Below are 21,008 nucleotides of genomic sequence, written 5' to 3' on the forward strand. Positions count from 1 at the left end.
TTCCAATGTTGGGTGACGTGAAGCCTGATTCTCTGCTATGACATGCAGACTGATTCTCTGCTGACATGAAGCCAGATTGTCTGTTACGGGACCTCTCTCCTCTGCCTGGGTGCTGGGCCTAAATTTATGAAAATGGACTCTTACAGTGGTGGGTGACGTGAAGCCTGATTCTCTGCTATGACATGCAGACTAATTCTCTGCTGACATGAAGCCAGATTGTCTGTTACGGGACCTCTCTCCTCTGCCTGGGTGCTGGGCCTAAATTTATGAAAATGGACTCTTACAGTGGTGGGTGACGTGAAGCCTGATTCTCTGCTATGACATGCAGACTAATTCTCTGCTGACATGAAGCCAGATTGTCTGTTACGGGACCTCTCTCCTCTGCCTGTGTGCTGGGCCTAAATATATGCCAATGGACTGTTGCAGTGGTGGCTGACGTGAAGCCTCATTCTCTGCTATGACATGCAGACTGATTCTCTGCTGACATGAAGACAGATTGTCTGTTACGGGACCTCTCTCCTCTGCCTGTGTGCTGGGCCTAAATATATGCCAATGGACTGTTGCAGTGGTGGCTGACGTGAAGCCTCATTCTCTGCTATGACATGCAGACTAATTCTCTGCTGACATGAAGCCAGATTGTCTGTTACGGGACCTCTCTCCTCTGCCTGGGTGCTGGGCCTAAATTTATGAAAATGGACTCTTACAGTGGTGGGTGACGTGAAGCCTGATTCTCTGCTATGATATGAAGACTGATTCTCTGCTGACATGAAGCCAGATTGTCTGTTACGGGACCTCTCTCCTCTGCCTGGGTGCTGGGCCTAAATTTATGAAAATGGACTCTTACAGTGGTGGGTGACGTGAAGCCTGATTCTCTGCTATGATATGAAGACTGATTCTCTGCTGACATGAAGCCAGATTGTCTGTTACGGGACCTCTCTCCTCTGCCTGGGTGCTGGGCCTAAATATATGCCAATGGACTGTTGCAGTGGTGGCTGACGTGAAGCCTCATTCTCTGCTATGACATGCAGACTGATTCTCTGCTGACATGAAGGCAGATTCTCTGTTACGGGACCTCTCTCCTCTGCCTGGGTTCCGGGGCCTAAATATCTGAGAATGGACTGTTCCAGTGGTGGGTGACGGGAAGCCAGATTCTCTGCTATTGGACCTCTCTCAAATTGATTTTGGTTAATTTTTATTTATTTAATTTTTATTTTAATTCATTTCCCTATCCACATTTGTTTGCAGGGGATTTACCTACATGTTGCTGCCTTTTGCAGCCCTCTAGCCCTTTCCTGGGCTGTTTTACAGCCTTTTTAGTGCCGAAAAGTTCGGGTCCCCATTGACTTCAATGGGGTTCGGGTTCGGGACGAAGTTCGGATCGGGTTCGGATCCCGAACCCGAACATTTCCGGGAAGTTCGGCCGAACTTCTCGAACCCGAACATCCAGGTGTTCGCTCAACTCTAGTCTCTATGTTTCTATGAAGTTGACGAATTGGAAATCAATACGAATTTTAGGAAAAATTTGATTCGTCCCGAGGTTGAATTTCCTCGAGCTTCATGGTAACTAGTAATAAGCGAATCCAGACCGCCACATTCTGGATCGTACCGGACATTTTGGTGTCTGTATGCTGAATCCGAACACGGATTTTAGCGCCAAAGTCTGTGTCCGGGTTCGTATTTTAAATAAAGCTTGTTGAAAGGCTACAGCACAGCCAATCAACAAGCGTTTAAGCTGGGGGAACTTGGAACCCATCACAGTCATGCTTAGTTTTGGCATGGCTATGATTGGCCAGCGCACTGGCCATGCATACATAAATGCTGAATCACATGGGACGCCGCCATTCTGCTCTGACTAGTGTAGAGACAGAACGCTTGTCACAGTGCGGTTCAGCGTGACATGGATTACCGTGCTGGCTGGCTGCACACCTTTTGATTACTGGCTGCGGTGTTTCTGTTGGGGTTAACCTCCCCTGTTTATTTCCTGGGTGTGTCCTTTCAGGTGCGCTCGTTAGGCTGCTATTTCTGCCTTTGAGTGTGGAGCGTTTGTGGTCAGTCTGTGTGCAGTCAGTGGTCAGTATTGTTAGTTCAGGCTGTCCTGTGATGTTCCAGGTGTAGCTTCTTGCTGGTCAGTCTGTCTTTGTCTTGTCTTATGGGTGTTTCACCCTTTTGCTCTGTCAGGTTTGTCTATGTTTGCTTTGCCAGGTTTTTCCCTTTGCTACTGACCCAAGGGGTCCGGCCATCTATGTCTCGGTATGTGCCGCCTGGTTCTGCATTGTTGTCTTCTGTCTTGTACCATGCGTTGTATCTTGCCTTGTCTTTGTTCTTTACCATGCCTTGTACCATGCCTTGTCCATGTCTAGTTCCATGCCATGCCATGCCTTATTCCTGTCTTGAATTATGTTTGCCTTTTTATGCTTTTCTGCGTCTGCTCCATGTTTCTGTTATTGTCTGTCTGGTAGTCCTTACTGCTCCTGGTGTTCCGTTCATGTCTGCTTCTGTCATTGTCTATCCATGAGGGCTCCTGTGTTTCCCGGAGGGGGAATGCCCTTTCTCTGCCATGTCTTGTCCTTGTCCTGTACCTTTTCATGTCTTGTCCATGTTCTGTATCATGCCATGCCTTGCTCATGTACTGTTGGTACCTTGTCTGGTATCTCCTTGCCGCCTGTTCCTGAGGCCACTGACTTGGTTTACGCTCTGTAGTCGCCCCAGGCAACTACCGTAGCTTAAGCGTATCCTCGACCACCAGCGGCTCTAGTGAAAACCAGGTAGCTACTTAGTTACGCCCCTCCAGAGTATTGCTAGTCAGTGGCGCAGTGGGTTCAGACCCACTGATTCGGTTCAGTACATTGAGGTCTTCTATTATAGTCATTGTCATGTGTCTTGTTTCCTTTGTAATGGTTATGTGTTCAGTGGTCCTTGGACTGTTTGCCTTGTCCAGCTCATATGCCGTCCCGGAGGTTCCCATCGAGACACTCAGCACATGACAACGCTGCTGCACTGGGGGACAGTGTTAGGCTTTTATTATTTTTAAAATGTGTCCTGGTGACCTGTAGGCATTATTGAGGTGTGCAGTACAGCTCCTCTGCACCAGTGAGACAGAAATACCATACTTAATCCTGCTGTTCAATCTGAGGGTGACCTGTTGGCATTTTTTTCAGTGCAATCCTACTCTTTTGCACCAATGACAGGGAAATATAATAGTTAATCCACCTGTTAATTGTGCAGTGGCGGCCTACCTATTATTTTGAGAGTTAATACGCCTGTTAACACACAGCATATATAATGTTAACATATATCACAGCGATATTTAATAGTTAATCAGCCAGTAAATTGGGTCGGTGAGACCTTTTTATTTTTGGGGGGATAAAAGACTGTACTTGCCACGGTCACAGGGAAATATAATAGTTTATCAGCCTGTTAATTGGCTGGGTGATACCTACCACATTCTAACCGGTGCTGATTACTGGGTGGCCACAATGCTGGATCCCCATTACAAGAACAACGTGCCGTCATTACTTCCATCACTGGAGTGTGAGCAGAAGATGCGTGAGTACAAGTGAACGCTGTTAGAAGCGCTACTGATGGCGTTTCCACCTGACAGCAGGGCTCAGCGGAAGCACGAGGAGGGGGTGCAGGGGCACCGGCAGTACCTCAGAAGCGAGGATTAGCATGGCCAAAATTTGTAAAAACTTTGTCTGCAAGCCACAATATACAGAACCACCATCTGATACGGAACGTCTTAGTAGGAGGCAGCATTTCAGCAACATGGTGGAACAGTGCGAGTCCACACGTCTGCACAAACTGACTGATGGGTCTGCCCCATTTATGTAACTTCTACGTCTCCAAATTGGGCACATGGCCTGAGCTTGCCCTTTACGCCTTGGAGGTTTGGCCTGCCCTGCGGCAAGTGTATTGTCCGAATGTGTCTTTAACACGGCAGGGGGGGTAATCACGGACAGGCTCTCCACAGCCAACGTGGACAGGCTCACATTCATTAAAATGAACCAGGTATGGATTCCACAGGACCTTTCCATACCTACCGAGTAGAGAGGTATACTGGCCATACCCAGCCATTGTTATAGTGCAGCACAGTTTGTACGTTCCTTTTGCTGTTTCGCAATATTTAGGGGTCTCCAGAAACCAAAAACACAAAGAAAAATAAAACATTAGAAAAAAAAAAAGGATTGGTGACCTCCTCCGCCTTGTTTGGCCTACACAGCCACATCCACCTCCTCCTTCTGCACCGCCACGACTGCCTCCTTCTCCACTGGGACCTCTGCCTCCTGGCTCAAGATGATGTTTTATATTGGCAGAGTAGAGAAGTGTACCGGCACACATAGCTATTGTTATACTCTCTGTTCTCTTTTCTATTTTTCAATGTTTGGTGGTTGACAGTTACCAACCCCCCCATCAAAAATAAATCGATAAATTAAGAATTGTAATAAGATGACCCATTTTGCATCCATACAACTAATGTGGGAGAGGAAATTCTTCTGTGGAGTCTGGCAATTTTTTTAAATTTAGAATAACCTTTGGCATCCATCTTTCTGTAGTAGAAGAAAAATTCTTTTAATATATAGTGCTCAGATAGAGGACATGTGAGATCTATAACCAAGAATTTTTACTCAGTTTTAACCCAGGACCTACAAGCACCAAACTGTCACACTGTGGCCCTTAGCAACCTGAATTGACAAGACACCTGAAAAAAACAAAAACAAAACAGAAACAGTGTTGGATTCCTCCCCCGCCACCTCCTCCACTTAGACCTCCACCCCCTGGCTTAAGATCATTATGTTTTATATTGGCAGAGTAGAGAAATATACCGGACAAACCCCCCAAAAAGGGCTAAAGATCTCACACAGAATTAACAGACACATTTAAAAAAACAAACAAAAAAAAAAACCCAGAAAGACTTGGATTCTTCCTCCAGCTCTTCCACCTACACCACCATGTCCACAGCCTCCTCAACTTCTGACTCCACTTGGACATCCGCCTCTTGGTTCAAGATTGTTATTTTTTATTTTTATGTTATTTTAACCACTTCACATCCGCCCATAGGATATAAACGTCCTATGGGTGTATGTTTATTTGAGAATGGACTATTCAGAGATGGCAGCTGCAGAGTGGGGGGCCCGCTGTCAACGCAGGGCAACCCTGAGAGAAGGCAGGGACAGTTCCCAGGTGTCCCTGCCTTCTTGATTGCTGTATACACAGCGCTCAACCAGTGCTGTGTATACAGATCAGGAAGCACTATGCGCTTCCTGTCCCGGCCCGGTGGTCCTGGGGCCAGGAGAATGCAGGAGCTGTCGGGTCTTCCATATAGCCCTGCACTTAGGCTGTACAGTGTTGTACAGTGTTGTTTTCTGCTGTACAGCCTCTCTGGGGACTGCATTTCCCTTGTAACTGAGGCTACTATGTCAGCCCCAGTTACAGGAGAAATCAATAGTGAAAAAAGTGTAAAGTGTAAAATAAAATAAATAAAATTAAATATAAAAAATTAAATATACATATTTGGTATCTGTAAATACCGGCTCTATAAATACATCACATGATCCACCCCGTCTGATAAACACAATAAAAAAATCTAAATAAAAACGGTGTAAAAAAAATACATTTTTGTCACCTTACATCGCAAAAAGTGCAACTCCAAGTGATCAAAAAGGCCCACAAAATGGTACCAATAAAAACGTCACCTCATCCTGCAAAAAATTAGCCCCTACATAAGAAACTCGCTCAAAAAATTAAAAAACTATAGCTCTCAGAACATGGAGATATTAAAACATCTTTTTTTTTTTAAAAATGCTATTATTGTGTTAAAGTAAAATAAATAAAAAAGTATACATATTAGGTATCGCCGTGTCCATAACAACCAGCTCTATAAAAAATATCACATGGCCTAACCCCCAGGTGAACACTATAAAAAAATAAATACAAACCTCACATCAGATAAAGTGCAACACCAAGCGATCAAAAAGGCGTATGCCCCCCAAAATAGTACCAATCAAACTATCACCTTATCCTGGAAAAAAATGAGACCCTACCTAAGACAATCAGTCAAAAAATAAAAAAGCTATGGCTCTCAGACTATGGAGACACTAAAACATTTTATTTTTTTGAGCCGACACAGGTTACGGCAGGGAGAGTGGATGCTGAATCCGGCAGTTTTTTTTTTTGTTTGTTTTAAAATGCTTTATTTTCAAATTAAGAAAATACAATGTGAACAACACCAACAGTGGTGTAATACGGTACCGAGCACAAACAAAGCATTAATAATGTAGACTGCGCAGGATTTGGACAGAGGACTGTTACATTTCAAGATGCAAAAAGCACAGCCTAATTATTCTATATATCTCTAGCAATACATAGTCAAGAGAAAGGTTCAGGATTCCATATGGATAAACACTATGGATCTTTATGAAGGAGTGGGTTATAGTGTAGGTCTCAAGCCCTGGGTTTTCGTATATATAAGACCGGTGGATAGAGGGGAAATTTTATGTGACCTCGTGTGTTTAGGTTCTCTCATCTAAGCTAAGTTTAAGGAGGAGGAAAGGAACCTGTATTTTGTCCATAGGGCCCATCTTTTCATAAATATCAAGTGCGTTCATGATTCCCAAGAGGCTAGTTCTTCAAATCGGTGGATTTGGTCAACCTTGAGCCCCCACTGTTCCATTGTGGGAACGTTTGTTTGCAGCCAGAATTTGGGAATCAATAAGCGGGCCGCTAGCAGGAGCTGCTTAAAAAGGTAAGAAGGAGCTGAAGAAGCCTTATTATCAAAAAGAGTGAGCAGCGCTCCATATGGAGAAGTGGTCACATCGGAGGAACAAATTTGGTTGCATAATTGAAAGATCTCTTTCCACCATTTGTTAATGGGAGGGCACGACCACCATATATGGAGGAAGGTGCCTACGTCTTCCTGACATCTCCAGCATTTATTAGAGGAGGGTCTGGTGAAACGTGCTGACTTAATAGGCGTGATGTACCATTGTGACAATATCTTGTAACCATTTTCCTGAGCTCTGACGCACCTGGATAATTTATGAGGGGCTTCAAATAATAAAGGGAGGGTTTGAAAAGGGAGATCCAAGCCCGTCTCCTTCTCTCGATAATAAATGAAAGCCGGTTTGGAAATTAGGGGAGGGGATCTCAGTTTGTTGTAGATAAGTGAGATTGTTTTTTTTGGAGGACTTGGATTTATTATTAAGGCTTCAAACCAGGTAAGAGGCCGTTGGAGCTCACCATTTGAATTGTTTTTCCGAATGAATGTCTTAATAAGTGGGATAAGTGTAAGGTCACGGGGCTGAGGTTTAAGCAATGATTTGATAGTATCAGACATGGGCATTAAGCCCTGAGGCTCTAGAAGATGCAGTATAGGGACTGTTGAGGATCTAACTGAATTTGAGAAGGTGTTGCGAGGTCCAGAAGAAGCCGAACCTAGAATGTCACTGATTGTAGTCAGAGGGGAGGGGAAAGGGACTGAGCAATGAGATTGGTTCCACCATTTCCAAGTTTCGATGGTAGCTTTGATTATTGGGTATGACTGTAGACTAATGGAGGGGGGGGGGAGTCAAAGCCTAAGCATACAGCGCGGGCTGGCGTGCCGATAATGTCTTGTTCTAGGGCGACCCAGGACTTGTTTTTTGAATTTCTCAACCAATCGATGACTCTAGTCATCGATATGGCCCTCCCATAAAGTTCAGGATCTGGCAGACCAATTCCACCTGTAGCTCTAGATCGGGACAGGAAAGAATAAGAGAGTCTAGCTCTTAGGCCGTTCCATATAAATGCACAAAATTTTTGTCTGAGGGCGGTGTAATAGGATTTTGGGATAGGGATTGGTAGGACTTGTTGAAGGTAAGTGAGACGGGGGATGACAAGGGAAGAGAGGAGATTTTTCCTGCCAAACCACGAAAGGGTCGGGGCTGATTTATTGAGTTTATCTAATGCTTCAAATAAGGAGAATTTCAATGGGGTGAAATTGAGTGAGAAGAGATCGGAAATGTTTGAGCCAATCTTTACTCCTAAGTAAGTTACGGTTGGGGTAGACCAGTTAAATGGAGAGTTTTCCATTAAGGAGCGTTTGAGTTGAGGAGATAGGCCCGTGCTGATAATGACAGATTTGCTTTCATTAATCTTAAAATCAGAGACATCACTATAGTTTCTTAAATGCTCCTGAATTAAAGGGAGGGAAACTCTAGGGTTAGAGGTCATGATCATGACTTCGTCTGCAAAGGCGGCTAGTTTATGGCTCCTGCCTCCCAAAAACATTCCCTCAATCCTAGTGTTTGCCTGAAGTTTTATTAACTGGGGTTCCATAGCTAAGATGAAAAGGATGGGGGATAAAGGGCATCCCTGACGTGTACCGTTATGTATTTGAAAGGGAATGGAAAGGTCACCATTGACCATGACCCGTGCTGTGGCCTGCTCATACATTGCGAATACTGCCTTGATATATGGACCAGGCAGGCCGAACAGTTCTTTTTTTTTTTTTTTAATTAACAATTTTTATTGTTTTTATATTTTCATAACCAAAATAGTAACAGAGAGCATTGACTAGTATACAATACAAAAAGCTGTACACATGTGATATTGACATTTGAAAGGCAAAAAAAAAAAAATACATTGTGCATTTGCACACACGGAGAAAGGCCTGGGAGGCCGCATAAAAGCAGATGTCAAATAAAGGTAAACAAAAACATTAAGTTGATCAAACTTTGTGACAGGGTGGTGAGGTAATAGTATTGACAGCAACATTGACAGTAATATTGATAGTAATATTGACAGTAGTATTGACACGGTGTAGGCACGAGAGCTATTAGTGTGGAGATAAGGTATTGAGACAGTGCACTAAGACATTGTACTGAGCCATTGGACCAGGCACTAGGGGGCAGAGGAGGAGGGTTAAGGGAAGTTCCTATAGGCTTTCCAAGGGGACCAGATCTGGAGGAAGGTGTGTCTGGTGCGAGATTCCCAATGGGAGATCTCCTCCATTCTGTAAATCTGGTCGACTCTATTAGACCATTGTTCCACACTAGGAACATCAGAAGAAAGTTGGTAAAAGTAATCTGGCCGCAGCTATCAAAAGCGAAAAGAGAGTGAGCTTACGTGAGTTGACCCCCCCCAATCCCAGAGACAATAGGGCCATGTCCGGTGAGCAGGGGAAGGAAGTCTGACAGATCCGATTGCACAATCCGATCAAGGTAAGCCACCACGGGTTGATCAGCTCGCAAGACCACCAGATGTGTAGGAACGAACCCTTAGTTTTGCAGCATCGCCAGCACCTATCTGAGGCAGTAGGGCTGTATAGGCAAGTCTTATCTGGAGTCCTGTACCACCTCATAAGGACCTTATAACTGTTTTCCTGGATACGCACACACCTGGAGATCTTATGTGGGGCAATTAGAGCTTTGGCTATCTCAAGAGGTGTCAGGGTTCTTTGGAGGTCTTTTTCCCACAGACCAATTATCGCAGGTTTGAGAACAGAGGGGGGGGACAACAGGTTCTTATAAATTGTGGAAATGATTTTAGGAGGGTATTTCTTATTACTGACCAATTCTTCGAACCAACAGATAGTGTCGGAAGAGGAGGTCTTTTTTGTGAGGAGGAGAGATTCGGTTTTAATGAAGCTCATAAGGACAGGGTTGTGGATCTGTGTGCCTAAGACATTACCAATTTCTAAGTCTGAGAGTAAACACCCATTTGGGTCCAGGAGCCGAGATATAGGAATATCGAGGGAACGTAAAGCCAGAGGGCTGCTATCTCTCAAGTCCTTAGGAGCTAAATTAACAAGATCTCCTAACCGGAGGAGGGGAGAGGGCAAATTTAAAACCTTCGACGAAGGTGAGAAACTTCTCCAAACTTTTAATGTATTTCGGATAAGAGGATTTGAAATAGAACCAAGAGAGGGGGTTAGTTTGTCGGCTAGTACAAGAGCCCTAATAGGGGAGGGTAGGAAGGCATTTTCTATTATGAGCCAGGATTTATGAGGGGGATATCTAATCCAGTCGACAACCCTAGAAAGCTGTATAGCTTTCATGTATGTCTCTGGGTCAGGAAGACCAATGCCGCCCCTAGCTTTGGGCTTGGTTAATGTAAGGAATGAAATGCGTGGGTGTTTACCACTCCAAATAAATTTTCTTATAAGCTTATTTAGAGAAGCAAAGAAAGATTTGGGGATTTCTATGGGGAGTACCTGCATTAAGTAGGTGAGTCTGGGGATGATTAAGGACATTAAAATGTTTTTCCTTCCGAACCAAGAAAGGTATGGAAAATCTAGTGAGTCTATTTGGGTTTGGATAGAAGCTAGAAGAGGTTTAAAATTCAAGCTGAATAGTTCAGACAGGTGAGGGGAGATCCTGACTCCCAGGTACGTTAATAGCTGGGTTTGCCAATTAAATGGGGAGTTTATCCGGAGGGATGCAAGGGTTAGGGGAGATAAACCCGTATGGAGAATTTGAGACTTCGAAGGGTTGACCTTGAAGTTGGATAGTGAGCCGAATAGGGAGAGTTTTGACAAAATTCTGGGCATGGAAGTATGGGGATTGGTAGTTAGGATCAGTAGGTCATCTGCAAAGGCTGCTAATTTAAACTCATGACGCCCGACCGACAGACCCTTGATTTCCTTGTCTTGCCGGAGAACTTGTAGGAGGGATTCCATTACTAGGACGAATATAAGAGGGGATAGTGGGCAGCCTTGCCTCGTGCCATTTCTTATTGGGAACTGAGAAGACATAAGCCCATTGACTGACACGGATGCCGAAGAATGCACATACATGGAAAACACAGCATTTATGTATTGTATAGGCAGATGGAATTTTGAGAGGATCATCCTGATGTATGTCTAGTCTATTCTATCAAATGCCTTTTCGGCATCCGTGCCAATCATGACCAGAGGGATGGCTTTATGGGAGGCATAAGACAGGGCATTGAGGATTTTTGTGGTATTATCCTTCCCTTCACGGCCTTTGACAAATCCCACTTGATCAGGATGGATCGGTTGGGGGAGTAAATTTTGCAGTCTTGTGGCAAGCATTTTTGCGATGAGTTTGAGGTCTACATTGAGTAAGGATATGGGACGGTAGTTGGAGCATGATGTGAGGTCTTTGCCCTCTTTAGGGATGATTGTGATTGTGGCTTTCGTCATGTCTGAAGAAAGAGGATGACCCATTAGTGTACGATTGCAAATGGGAAGCATAAAAGGGAGTAACAATTCCCCAAAGGCCGAATAGTATGATATAGGGAGACCATCGGGACCGGGGCTTTTCCCTTTAGGGGTAGATTTGATGGCCAATGTTAATTCAAGAGGGGTAAATGGCTTGGAAAGGGATTCTTGCTGTGTAATGTTTAGTGACGGGAGAGTGAGGGTGTCCAGAAAGGACTTGATATTGGCTTCTCTATCTAAAGAGGAGTTCGGAAGAGCAGAAGGAGGGAGGTTATATAATGACTCGTAGAACAGTTTAAACTGATCCGCAATTTCTTCAGCTTTGAAAAGCTGAGTACCTTGAGGAGATTTAATGCTTTGCACATAACGGGAGTCTCTTCTCTGTTTTATTCTACGCATCATGAATTTCGACGCTTTATTTCCATGAGCGAAAGTTTTTTGCTGGGCCGACAAGTAAAACTTGGCAGAGCGCTCGTTTAGCAAATTCTTTAATTGCGTCCTAAGAGAAGAGAGTTCCGTTAGTTGGTGGTCTAGCAAGGACCTCTTATGCGCTTTTTCCAATATATGGATTTTGGCCAGTAATGCATTAAGCTGCTTCTCAGACTCCCTCTTTAAAAAAGAACAGAGGCTGATCAGCCTGCCTCTAATATAGGGCTTGTGGGCATCCCAGAGGATCTGGGGGGATATATCAGGGGTATTGTTCAATCTGAAATATTCCTCAAGAAAGGATGATATTTGTGTCTTATGCTTTTTGGCAAAATAGCAGCAGGAGGCAAACGGGATACCCCATCCAGGAGGATGGAGAGGTATGGTAACAGTGACCAGGACAATGTACCAACGTTATCGCTGGCATATAGCAAGGAGTTCAATAAAATCAGCTCCATCATTAAGGGCTGTCTGCCTATTCTGTATGATGACGAAATATTATATAATGCCCTGAAATCAGGTCTCAAAATTGTTTCCAGAAAAGCCACTACATTGTCCTGCTCGCTGTCCCCATCCCTCTTCACGGCCAATAGGATGGGAGCCAGCATGAAGTCTAGTTGGCTCAGATACAAGGGCTTTTCCAAATGCGGGGGCAATCCCTGCAAGACTTGCATCTATGCCACCCCCTCCAAGTCCTTTGACAGATCTGACCACTCCTGCAGCTTTCCAATACAAAGCTATATTAATTGCAACACTGCAGGAGTGGTATACATTATACAGTGCAAGGATTGCGACTTAATGTATGTTGGAAGTACGATCCGAAGATTCAGGAATCGCCTTCTGGAACATTTAAATTATATAAGCAACCCTAATGCACTTAATATTTCGAATGTAGCTAGACATTTTATACAAATACATGATCGTCAAGTAAGGGGCTTTAAAGCCTTCGCGATAGAGAGGATATTTGCCCCTAAGAGAGGTGGTGACCACCGCAAGAAACTCCTCCTACGGGAGGCGTTTTGGATCTTCAGGCTGAACACTAGAGTTCCATATGGCCTTAACCTGAAAAAGGAATTGATGTACATATACCAATAACAAATATGTTCATTTACATATCAATATGTGCATTTATGTGTATCATTCCTGCGTGTCTATTCTTTCTCACTGTCTCCCCTTCCCCCCCATTCCTTTTCTTGTGTCTGTCCATTTGGTCCCCAGTTCTTGGTGCCATTATCATTATTAGTGGTTCTCTCCTGCATAACAAGATTACTAAGCGTGGCACCAATGTCCTAAGCAGAAAAAATACTGTTAAAAAATACTGTTATTAATGTGAAGGCTGTTTTGGTTTTGTACAATATATGTTTTTATATGTTACACGAGTCGGTGTGTTCACACTGTGCGTTTTTTTTTGGACTCTCACCTGTTTCCCCCTTTTTTAGTGAATGTTCACAGAATTTGGACCAGAGTCCTTAAGGGTTAACTTTTGTTAAGTCCCAGCACAGTCTGTAATGCATTAACTTGGTAATGAATGGGTGGCAACTAGGGTGTGATGCACAGTGAGACGACCAATGGGATCAATGCCGCCTCCCATGGATTGTAGGGGGGAATGGCTATCTTTTTCCTTTATATTGGGGTATCTCACTATGCAACAACGTTACGACTAAGGGTCTCAGTACCCGAAACGCGTCAACGCCAATCTGTTGTACTGTGTGGCAGTCTGTCATGTCTGTATGATGTCCAAATAAAGAAGCGATTTTAATATGGACCCTACTTGAATCTGAGACCTTCTTCCAAATTACCTGCAGCCTGCGACGGTGTCACTCCCCTAGGGTTTCAGAATCGGGATTATACTAACTGGGAGGTGAGCTGGATTTAAGTTTTTCTCTCGGATTTTGGAGATGTTTCAGAATCCAGGAGAATTCTTTTAAAACAATGACACGATGTCGTACAAAACAACAATAATCACTGAGGACACCTGCTGGAGGTATGGAGTAGAAAGGGGATCTTTGGGCCATACACTTGGATCCTGTCCCAAAATTAGGGATTTTTAGAAAGGGGTTGAGAATGCTATTCAGAAGATCTGCGACAACAAAGTTACTTTAACCCTGGAGTATGTTTTCCTATTGCAGACACCAAATTAATTTTATGAAATACGCTCATCCTTATTGTCAACCTTCTTATTGTCTTCTCTCAGGGGGAACTCTGGTAGTAGAGTTGCTTCCTTGGTAGCTGACCTCCCAGAGCCGAAGGTTCTCTGAGCTTGAGCTTACACACAAATCTTCTACCTTGCTCTGCTCAGAATAGACTCCTCACTAACTAAATGGGGGCATACTTGGTCCATCACCCTGGCAACTTAAACAGCTTTCTGACTGTTTGGTTGCCTGTACAATTCTATTAAGTACAGTCGTGGCCAAAAGTTTTGAGAATTACCTAAATATTGGAAATTGGAAAAGTTGCTGCTTAAGTTTTCATAATAGCAATTTGCATATACTCCAGAATGTTATGAAGAGTGATCAGATGAATTGCATAGTCCTTCTTTGCCATGAAATTTAACTTAATCCCAAAAAACCTTTCCACTGCATTTCATTGCTATCATTAAAGGACCTGCTGAGATCATTTCAGTAATCGTCTTGTTAACTCGGGTTAGAATGTTGACGAGCACAAGGCTGGAGATCATTATGTCAGGCTGATTGGGTTAAAATGGCAGACTTGACCTGTTAAAAGGAGGGTGATGCTTGAAATCATTGTTCTTCCATTGTTAACCATGGTGACCTGCAAAGAAATGCGTGCAGCCATCATTGCGTTGTATAAAAATGGCTTCACAGGCAAGGATATTGTGGCTACTAAGATTGCACCTCAATCAACAATTTATAGGATCATCAAGAACTTCAAGGAAAGAGGTTCAATTCTTGTTAAGAAGGCTTCAGGGCGTCCAAGAAAATCCAGCAAGCACCAGGATCGTCTCCTAAAGAGAATTTAGCTGCGGGATCGGAGTGCCACCAGTGCAGAGCTTGCTCAGGAATGGCAGCAGGCAGGTGTGAGCGCATCTGCACGCACAGTGAGGCGAAGACTTTCGGAAGATGGCCTGGTGTCAAGAAGGGCAGCAAATAAGCCACTTCTCTCCAAAAAAAAATCAGGGACAGATTGATCTTCTGCAGAAAATATGGTGAATGGACTGCTGAGGACTGGGGCAAAGTCATATTCTCCGATGAAGCCTCTTTCCGATTGTTTGGGGCATCAGGAGAAAGGCTTGTCCGGAGAAGAAAAGGTGAGCGCTACCATCAGTCCTGTGTCATGCCAACAGTAAAGCCTCCTGAGACCATTCATGTGTGGGGTTGCTTCTCATCCAAGGGAGTGGGCTCACTCACAATTTTTCCCAAAAACACAGCCATGAATAAAGAATGGCACCAAAACACCCTCCAACAGCAACTTCTTCCAACAATCCAACAACAGTTTGGTGAAGAACAATGCATTTTCCAGCACGATGGAGCACCGTGCCATAAGGCAAAAGTGATAACTAAGTGGCTCGGGGACCAAAACGTTGACATTTTGGGTCCATGGCCTGGAAACTCCCCAGATCTTAATCCCATTGAGAACTTGTGGTCAATCCTCAAGAGGCGGGTGGACAAACAAAAACCCACAAATTCTGACAAACTCCAAGAAGTGATTATGAAAGAATGGGTTGTATCAGTCAGGAATTGGCCCAGAAGGTGATTGAGAGCATGCCCAGTCGAATTACAGAGGTCCTGAAAAAGAAGGGCCAACACTGCAAATACTGACTCTTTGCATAAATGTCATGTAATTGTCGATAAAAGCCTCTGAAACGTATGAAGTGCGAGTAATTATATTTCACTACATCACAGAAACAACTGACACAAAGATCTAACAGCAGTTTAGCAGCAAACTCTGTGAAAACTTATATTTGTGTCATTCTCAAAACTTTTGGCCACGACTGCACATAAGGCACAATAAATCACATTTAACTTAATAACTGTGCATCAACTCTGTTAGTAGTAATTATCCATTTGCAGTAGTACTTCTGGGGAACTGCACATGCCAATAGCCAATCTTGTGCATGTCACTTTGCGGGAAAAAAATAATAATTAGCAGGTTCTACACCAACAAAGAGGCAGCTGAACGACCACGTGTCACAGCGCTGTACAGAAGATTACAGGGGATATTTTTTCTTTTTCTGTGGTGACATTTTGAGGTTTAGAGATAGTTTTCAATAGAGTTATTTGTAACACAAACATAACATCTACAGCTCACAACATTCAGTTGTTCTGCAGGAACCAATGACTATCACATGTTGAGTGAACTCTGTAGCCACATTACTCATCATGCGCTGCCTCATGTCTCCTAGGAAACACTTACCTTTCGTAATTTCACGGCAAAGTGTCTTAAATCCATGTAGTTGGGAGTCCCCAGCACAGGAATTGGGGTAGGTCCAGGAGGCAGTGACTTGTATCTGTTCAGTCTGGACCATGATAGACGAATGTAGACAGTGAGGATGAGGACGATAGAAAGAGCGAGGATGGTGGTCAGCTCCATGGCTCCTGTGATTAGAAACAGAGAATGGGATTAGTAATTCCATCTTTGTGCTCAGCGATCTCTGAAGTCAAACATCTCAGTACAGTATTACCACAGGGAATTGTGCTGGAGTGTAACAGTGGAATCATTTCTCTCTGTTTCACAATATTTGCTGGTTATCGATAGAAAATATAAAAATGATAGAAAATTATAATGACAAAGTGGAGAATAAATCCACAAATCCGAATTTCCTTGCACTTTGTGGTGACAAATAGGGATGAGCGAACCCAGACCGGAATATTTGGGCATCTAACGAACATTACTGTGTCCGAGTACTCGGACACCGACATTGGCGTAAAAAGTCCATGTTCGGTGTTTGGATATTAAATAAAGCTTGTTGAAAGGCTGCAGCGCAGCCAATCAATGCGCTTTTAAGCTGTGGGCACTTGGAGCCATCGCAGTCATGCCTAGTATTGGTATGGCTGTGATTGGCCGGGGCAAGCCCTGACCATGCATGCATAAATGCTGAGTCACGTGTTGCACCGCCATTCTGCTCTAACTAGTCTATGGGACAGGAAGCTGCTGCAGTGAGGGAGAGGGTCAGTGACATGAACGCATTGCACCCGCATGGGACCCGGACCCATTCATTTCACCCCATACAAGTGAATGGAGCTGCGTGAAAATCGCATCCGCAAGCAAGTGCAGATGCGATGCGTTTATCACGCATGGTTGCTAAGAGATGTTGTTTGTACACATTCAGTGTTTATCACGCGTGTGAAAAACGCATCAAAACGCCTTAGGCTTTAATGTGGAGGTTCAGTCTGAGGGCGACCTAAAGGCGTGTTTTCTCTGTGACGTACACCTCCAATGCACCAGTGACACAGAAATACGACACGTAAACGGGCTGTTAACCCCTTCAGGACCAAGCTCGTTTTTACCTTCAGGACCAAGCCACATTTAGCAAGCCTTCATTTTACTTTATGCGGTAATAACTTTAACACACTTGTACTTATCCAAGCCATTCTGAGATTGTTTTCTCGACATATATTGTACTTCATGACGGTGGTAAATTTGAATCAAAACATTTCGTTTTTATTTATAAAAAAATACCAAATTTACCCCAAATTTTGAAAAATTCACAATTTTCAAAATTTCTATTTCTCTGCTTATAAAACAGATAGTGATACCTCCTAAAATTATTATTACTTTATGTCTACTTCATGTTTGAATCATTTTGCAAATTACTTTTTTTTTTTGGGACGTTAGAAGGCTTAAAAGTTTAGAAGCAAATCTTGAAATATTTCAGAACATTTCTAAAACCCACTTTTTAACGACCAGTTCATGTCTGAAGTCACTTTGTGAGGCTTACATAAAATAAACCACCCAAAAATGACCCCATTTTAGAAACTACACCCCTCAAGGTAAATTTTTTCCAGTAACAAAGCAAGGGTTAACAGCCAAACAAAGCTCAATATTTGTTACCCTGATTCTGCAGTTTACAGAAACACCCTATATGTGGTTGTAAACTGCTGTACGGGCACACGGCAGGGCGCAGAAGGAAAGGAACGTCATATGGTTTTTGGAAGGCAGGTTTTACTGGGATAATTTTAAGTTGCCAGGTCACATTTGAAGACCCTCTGATCCACCTCTAAAGTAGAAACTCCAAAAAAGTGACCCCATTTTGGAAACTACACCCCTCAAGGTATTCAAAACTGACATTACAAACTTTGGTAACCCTTTAGGTGTTCCAAAAAAATGTAAGGAAAATGTAGATGACATTTCAGAATGTCACTTTTCTTGGAAGATTTTCCATTTTAATCCATTTTTTCCAGTAACAAAGCAAGGGATAACAGCCAAACAAAACTCAATATTTATTACCCTGATTCTGTAGTTTACAGAAACACCCCATATGTGGTCATAAACTGCTGTACGGGCACACGGCAGGGCGCAGAAGGAAAGGAATGCCATACGTTTTTTGGGGGGCAGATTTAAAGGGAATCTGTCACCTATTTTGACCATATAAAACCGTTTACATAGCAATGTGCAATAAAGTACCTTCTTACCTCCATTTGCCTTCTTTCTTTTATTCAACTTTTCATTCTTATAAAAAAGCAATTTGTCTGATATGCAAATGAGGTTCCAAGGTGCCCAAAGGGGCGTTATTACTCTGCTCTAGTGCCCAGTAACTCCCCCCTGCAGTGCCCAGCCGGCCTCCTAAGAAATAAATGTCCTCCCACATACTTGCCGAACGGCGCCGCCCCCTCACCACTACGTTATTGAATTTATTCATTGCCCCATCGTGCTTCCTCCTCTCTTGGCCTACGGCGCCGCCCCCTCCCGATTACGTCATTTATTTTATTCACTTCATCGGGCGTTCCTTATTCCTCTCTTGGCCTACGGCGCCGCCCCCTCACCACTACGTCATTGAATGTATTTATTGCCCCATCGTGCTTCCTCCTCTCTTGGCCTACAGCGCCGCCCCTCCCCATTACGTCATTTATTTTATTCATTGCACCGGAACTCCCTTCCTCCCCTCTTGTCCTTCGAAATCCTGCGCAGGCGCAGTATCGGTGAGTGCCTGCGCCTGCACGATTCTCCTGTTCCAGAGGGCAACAGCCTCAATAGTGTCACTGGGCATGCGCCGGGCCCAGTGACACTATTGAGGCTGTTGCCCTCTGGAGAGGCGGGCTAGACACTGCAGGGGGGGGGGCGTTACTGGGCACTAGAGCAGAGTAATAACGCCTCATATTGGAACCTCATCAGACAAATCGCTTTTTTATAAGAATGAAAAGTTGAATAAAAGAAAGAAGACACATGGAGGTAAGAAGGTACTTTATTGCACATTGCTATGTAAACGGTTTTATATGGTCAAAATAGGTGACAGATTCCCTCTAACTGGGATAATTTTACGTTTCCAGGTCACATTTGAAGACCCCATTTTGGAAACTATGGGATAAGGTGGCAGTTTTGTTGGTACTATTTTAGGGTACATATGATTACACTTTTTGTGAGGCAAGGTAACAAAAAATATCTGTTTTGGCACCGTTTTTATTTTTTGTTATTTACAGTGTTCATCTGACAGGTTAGATCATGGGGTATTTTATAGAGCAGGTTGTTACGGATGCGACAATACCAAAGTTGACTACTTTTTTGCGTTGTTTGTTTCAGTTTTACATAATCAAGCATCTTTGAAAAAAATAATTTAGTGTCTCCATATTCTGAAAGCCATAGTTTTTTTTAAATTTTTTGGGCGACTGTCTTATGTAAGGGCTAATTTATTCCCGTATGAAAAGACAGTTTGATTGGCACTATTTTAAGGTGTGTATGACTTTTTGATCGCTTGCTATTACACTTTTTGTGATGTAAGGTGACAAAAAAAAATCTTTTTTTTACACGGTTTTAATAAAAAAAATTTAATGGTGTTCACCTGAAGGGTTCTTTCATTTGATATTTTTATACAGCAGGTTCTCTCGGACGTGGTGATATCTAATATGCATACTTTTTTTATTTAAGTTTTACACAATAACAGCATTTCTGAAACAAAAATGTTTTAGTGTCTCCATAGTTTAAGAGTTTATTTTTTGGGGCGATTGTCTTTTATTTTTTGTGGGATGAGATAATGGTTTGATTGGTATGATTTTGGGGTGCATATGACTTTTTTATCGCTTGCTATTACACTTTTTTGTGATGTAAGGTGACAAAAAATTGCTTTTTTGACTTTTTTTAGGTTAGGTCATGTGGTATTTTTAAAGAGCAGGGTTAGGTCATGTGGTATTTTTATATAGCAGGTTGTTACGGATGCGGCGATACCTAATATGTATACTTTTAAGTTTTTTATATTTAACTAGGGTTGAACAAACCCGAACTGTAAAGTTGGGGTTCGTACCGAACTTTTGGATTTTTGGACCCCAGACCCGAACATTTCTGTAAAAGTTCGGGTTCGGTGTTCGGCGATTTTCTTTTAGCGCTTTTTGAAAGGCTGCAGAGCAGCCAATTAACAAGCGTTTAACTGAGTGCCCTTAGAAGCCATCAAAGGGTGTGGCTGTGATTGGCCAGTGCAGCATGTGACCCGGGCTCTATATAAGCTGGAGTCACGTAGCGCTGCACGTCACTCTGCTGTGCTTAGTGTAGGGAGAGGATGCTGCTGCTGTGTCATGGTTGTGGTCGTGACTCCTTGGTTCGCATGCTGTTGTCAGCGGTTTGTCTTATGTTGTCTTCCAAAGGTGTGGGCTCTGTATCTTGCCTCACATGTGGTTGCCGCTGGCAACATAAGGTTGTTGGCAGTAGAGCGGCCTGAGCGGTTGCTAGGCGCTCGCTGTCACGGCATGCAGTTGCCTCTGGCTATGTGTGATTTTAGTGTTCACTCTTTTTGTTTGGTGAAAGGGAGTTTGATGTCTGTACACTTCCCCTTTAAGTGACACTTACCTGGTTTGGTGATCGAACAGTTAAAGGGCACCTGTCACCAGGATTTTGTGTAGAGAGCTGAGGACATGGGTTACTAGATGGCCACTAGCATATCCACAATACCCAGTCCCCATAGCTCTGTGTGCTTTTATTGTGTAAAAAAAACGATTTGATACATATGCAAATTAACCTGAGATGAGTCCTGTAAGTGAGATAAGTCAGGGACAGGACTCATCTCCGGTTAATTTGCATATGTATCAAATAGTTTTTTTTTACACAATAAAAGCACACAGAGCTATGGGGACTGGGTATTGTGTATGTGCTAGCTCCATCTAGCAACCCATGTCCTCAGCTCTATACACAAACTCCCGGTGACAGGTTCCCTTTAACTCCTTTCCTAGAGTGTGTGTGTGGGTGTGGCCGCTTGGGCTATTTAGCTTCCTGCTGGATGGCAGAAGTTTGAGGGGTACTCCAGGCATGTTGCTGGTGT

General features: G+C 43.4%; 1 protein-coding gene across 1 annotated transcript in view; it reads right to left on the minus strand.

The window, feature by feature from the left end:
- The window catches only part of LOC122938623 (cytochrome P450 2F2-like), a 201,258-nt gene extending 185,163 nt beyond the window's left edge, over window positions 1-16,095 (minus strand). Inside the window, exon 1 of the mRNA XM_044294272.1 lies at window positions 15,959-16,095. Within this exon, the coding sequence (XP_044150207.1) occupies window positions 15,959-15,994 (36 nt within the window). The 5' untranslated portion in view covers window positions 15,995-16,095. The remainder of the gene's footprint in view (window positions 1-15,958) is intronic.
- Window positions 16,096-21,008: the final 4,913 nt, after the last annotated feature.

The sequence above is a fragment of the Bufo gargarizans genome, chromosome 5 (assembly GCF_014858855.1).
Source record: "Bufo gargarizans isolate SCDJY-AF-19 chromosome 5, ASM1485885v1, whole genome shotgun sequence".
Classification (NCBI taxonomy): Eukaryota; Metazoa; Chordata; class Amphibia; order Anura; family Bufonidae; genus Bufo; species Bufo gargarizans.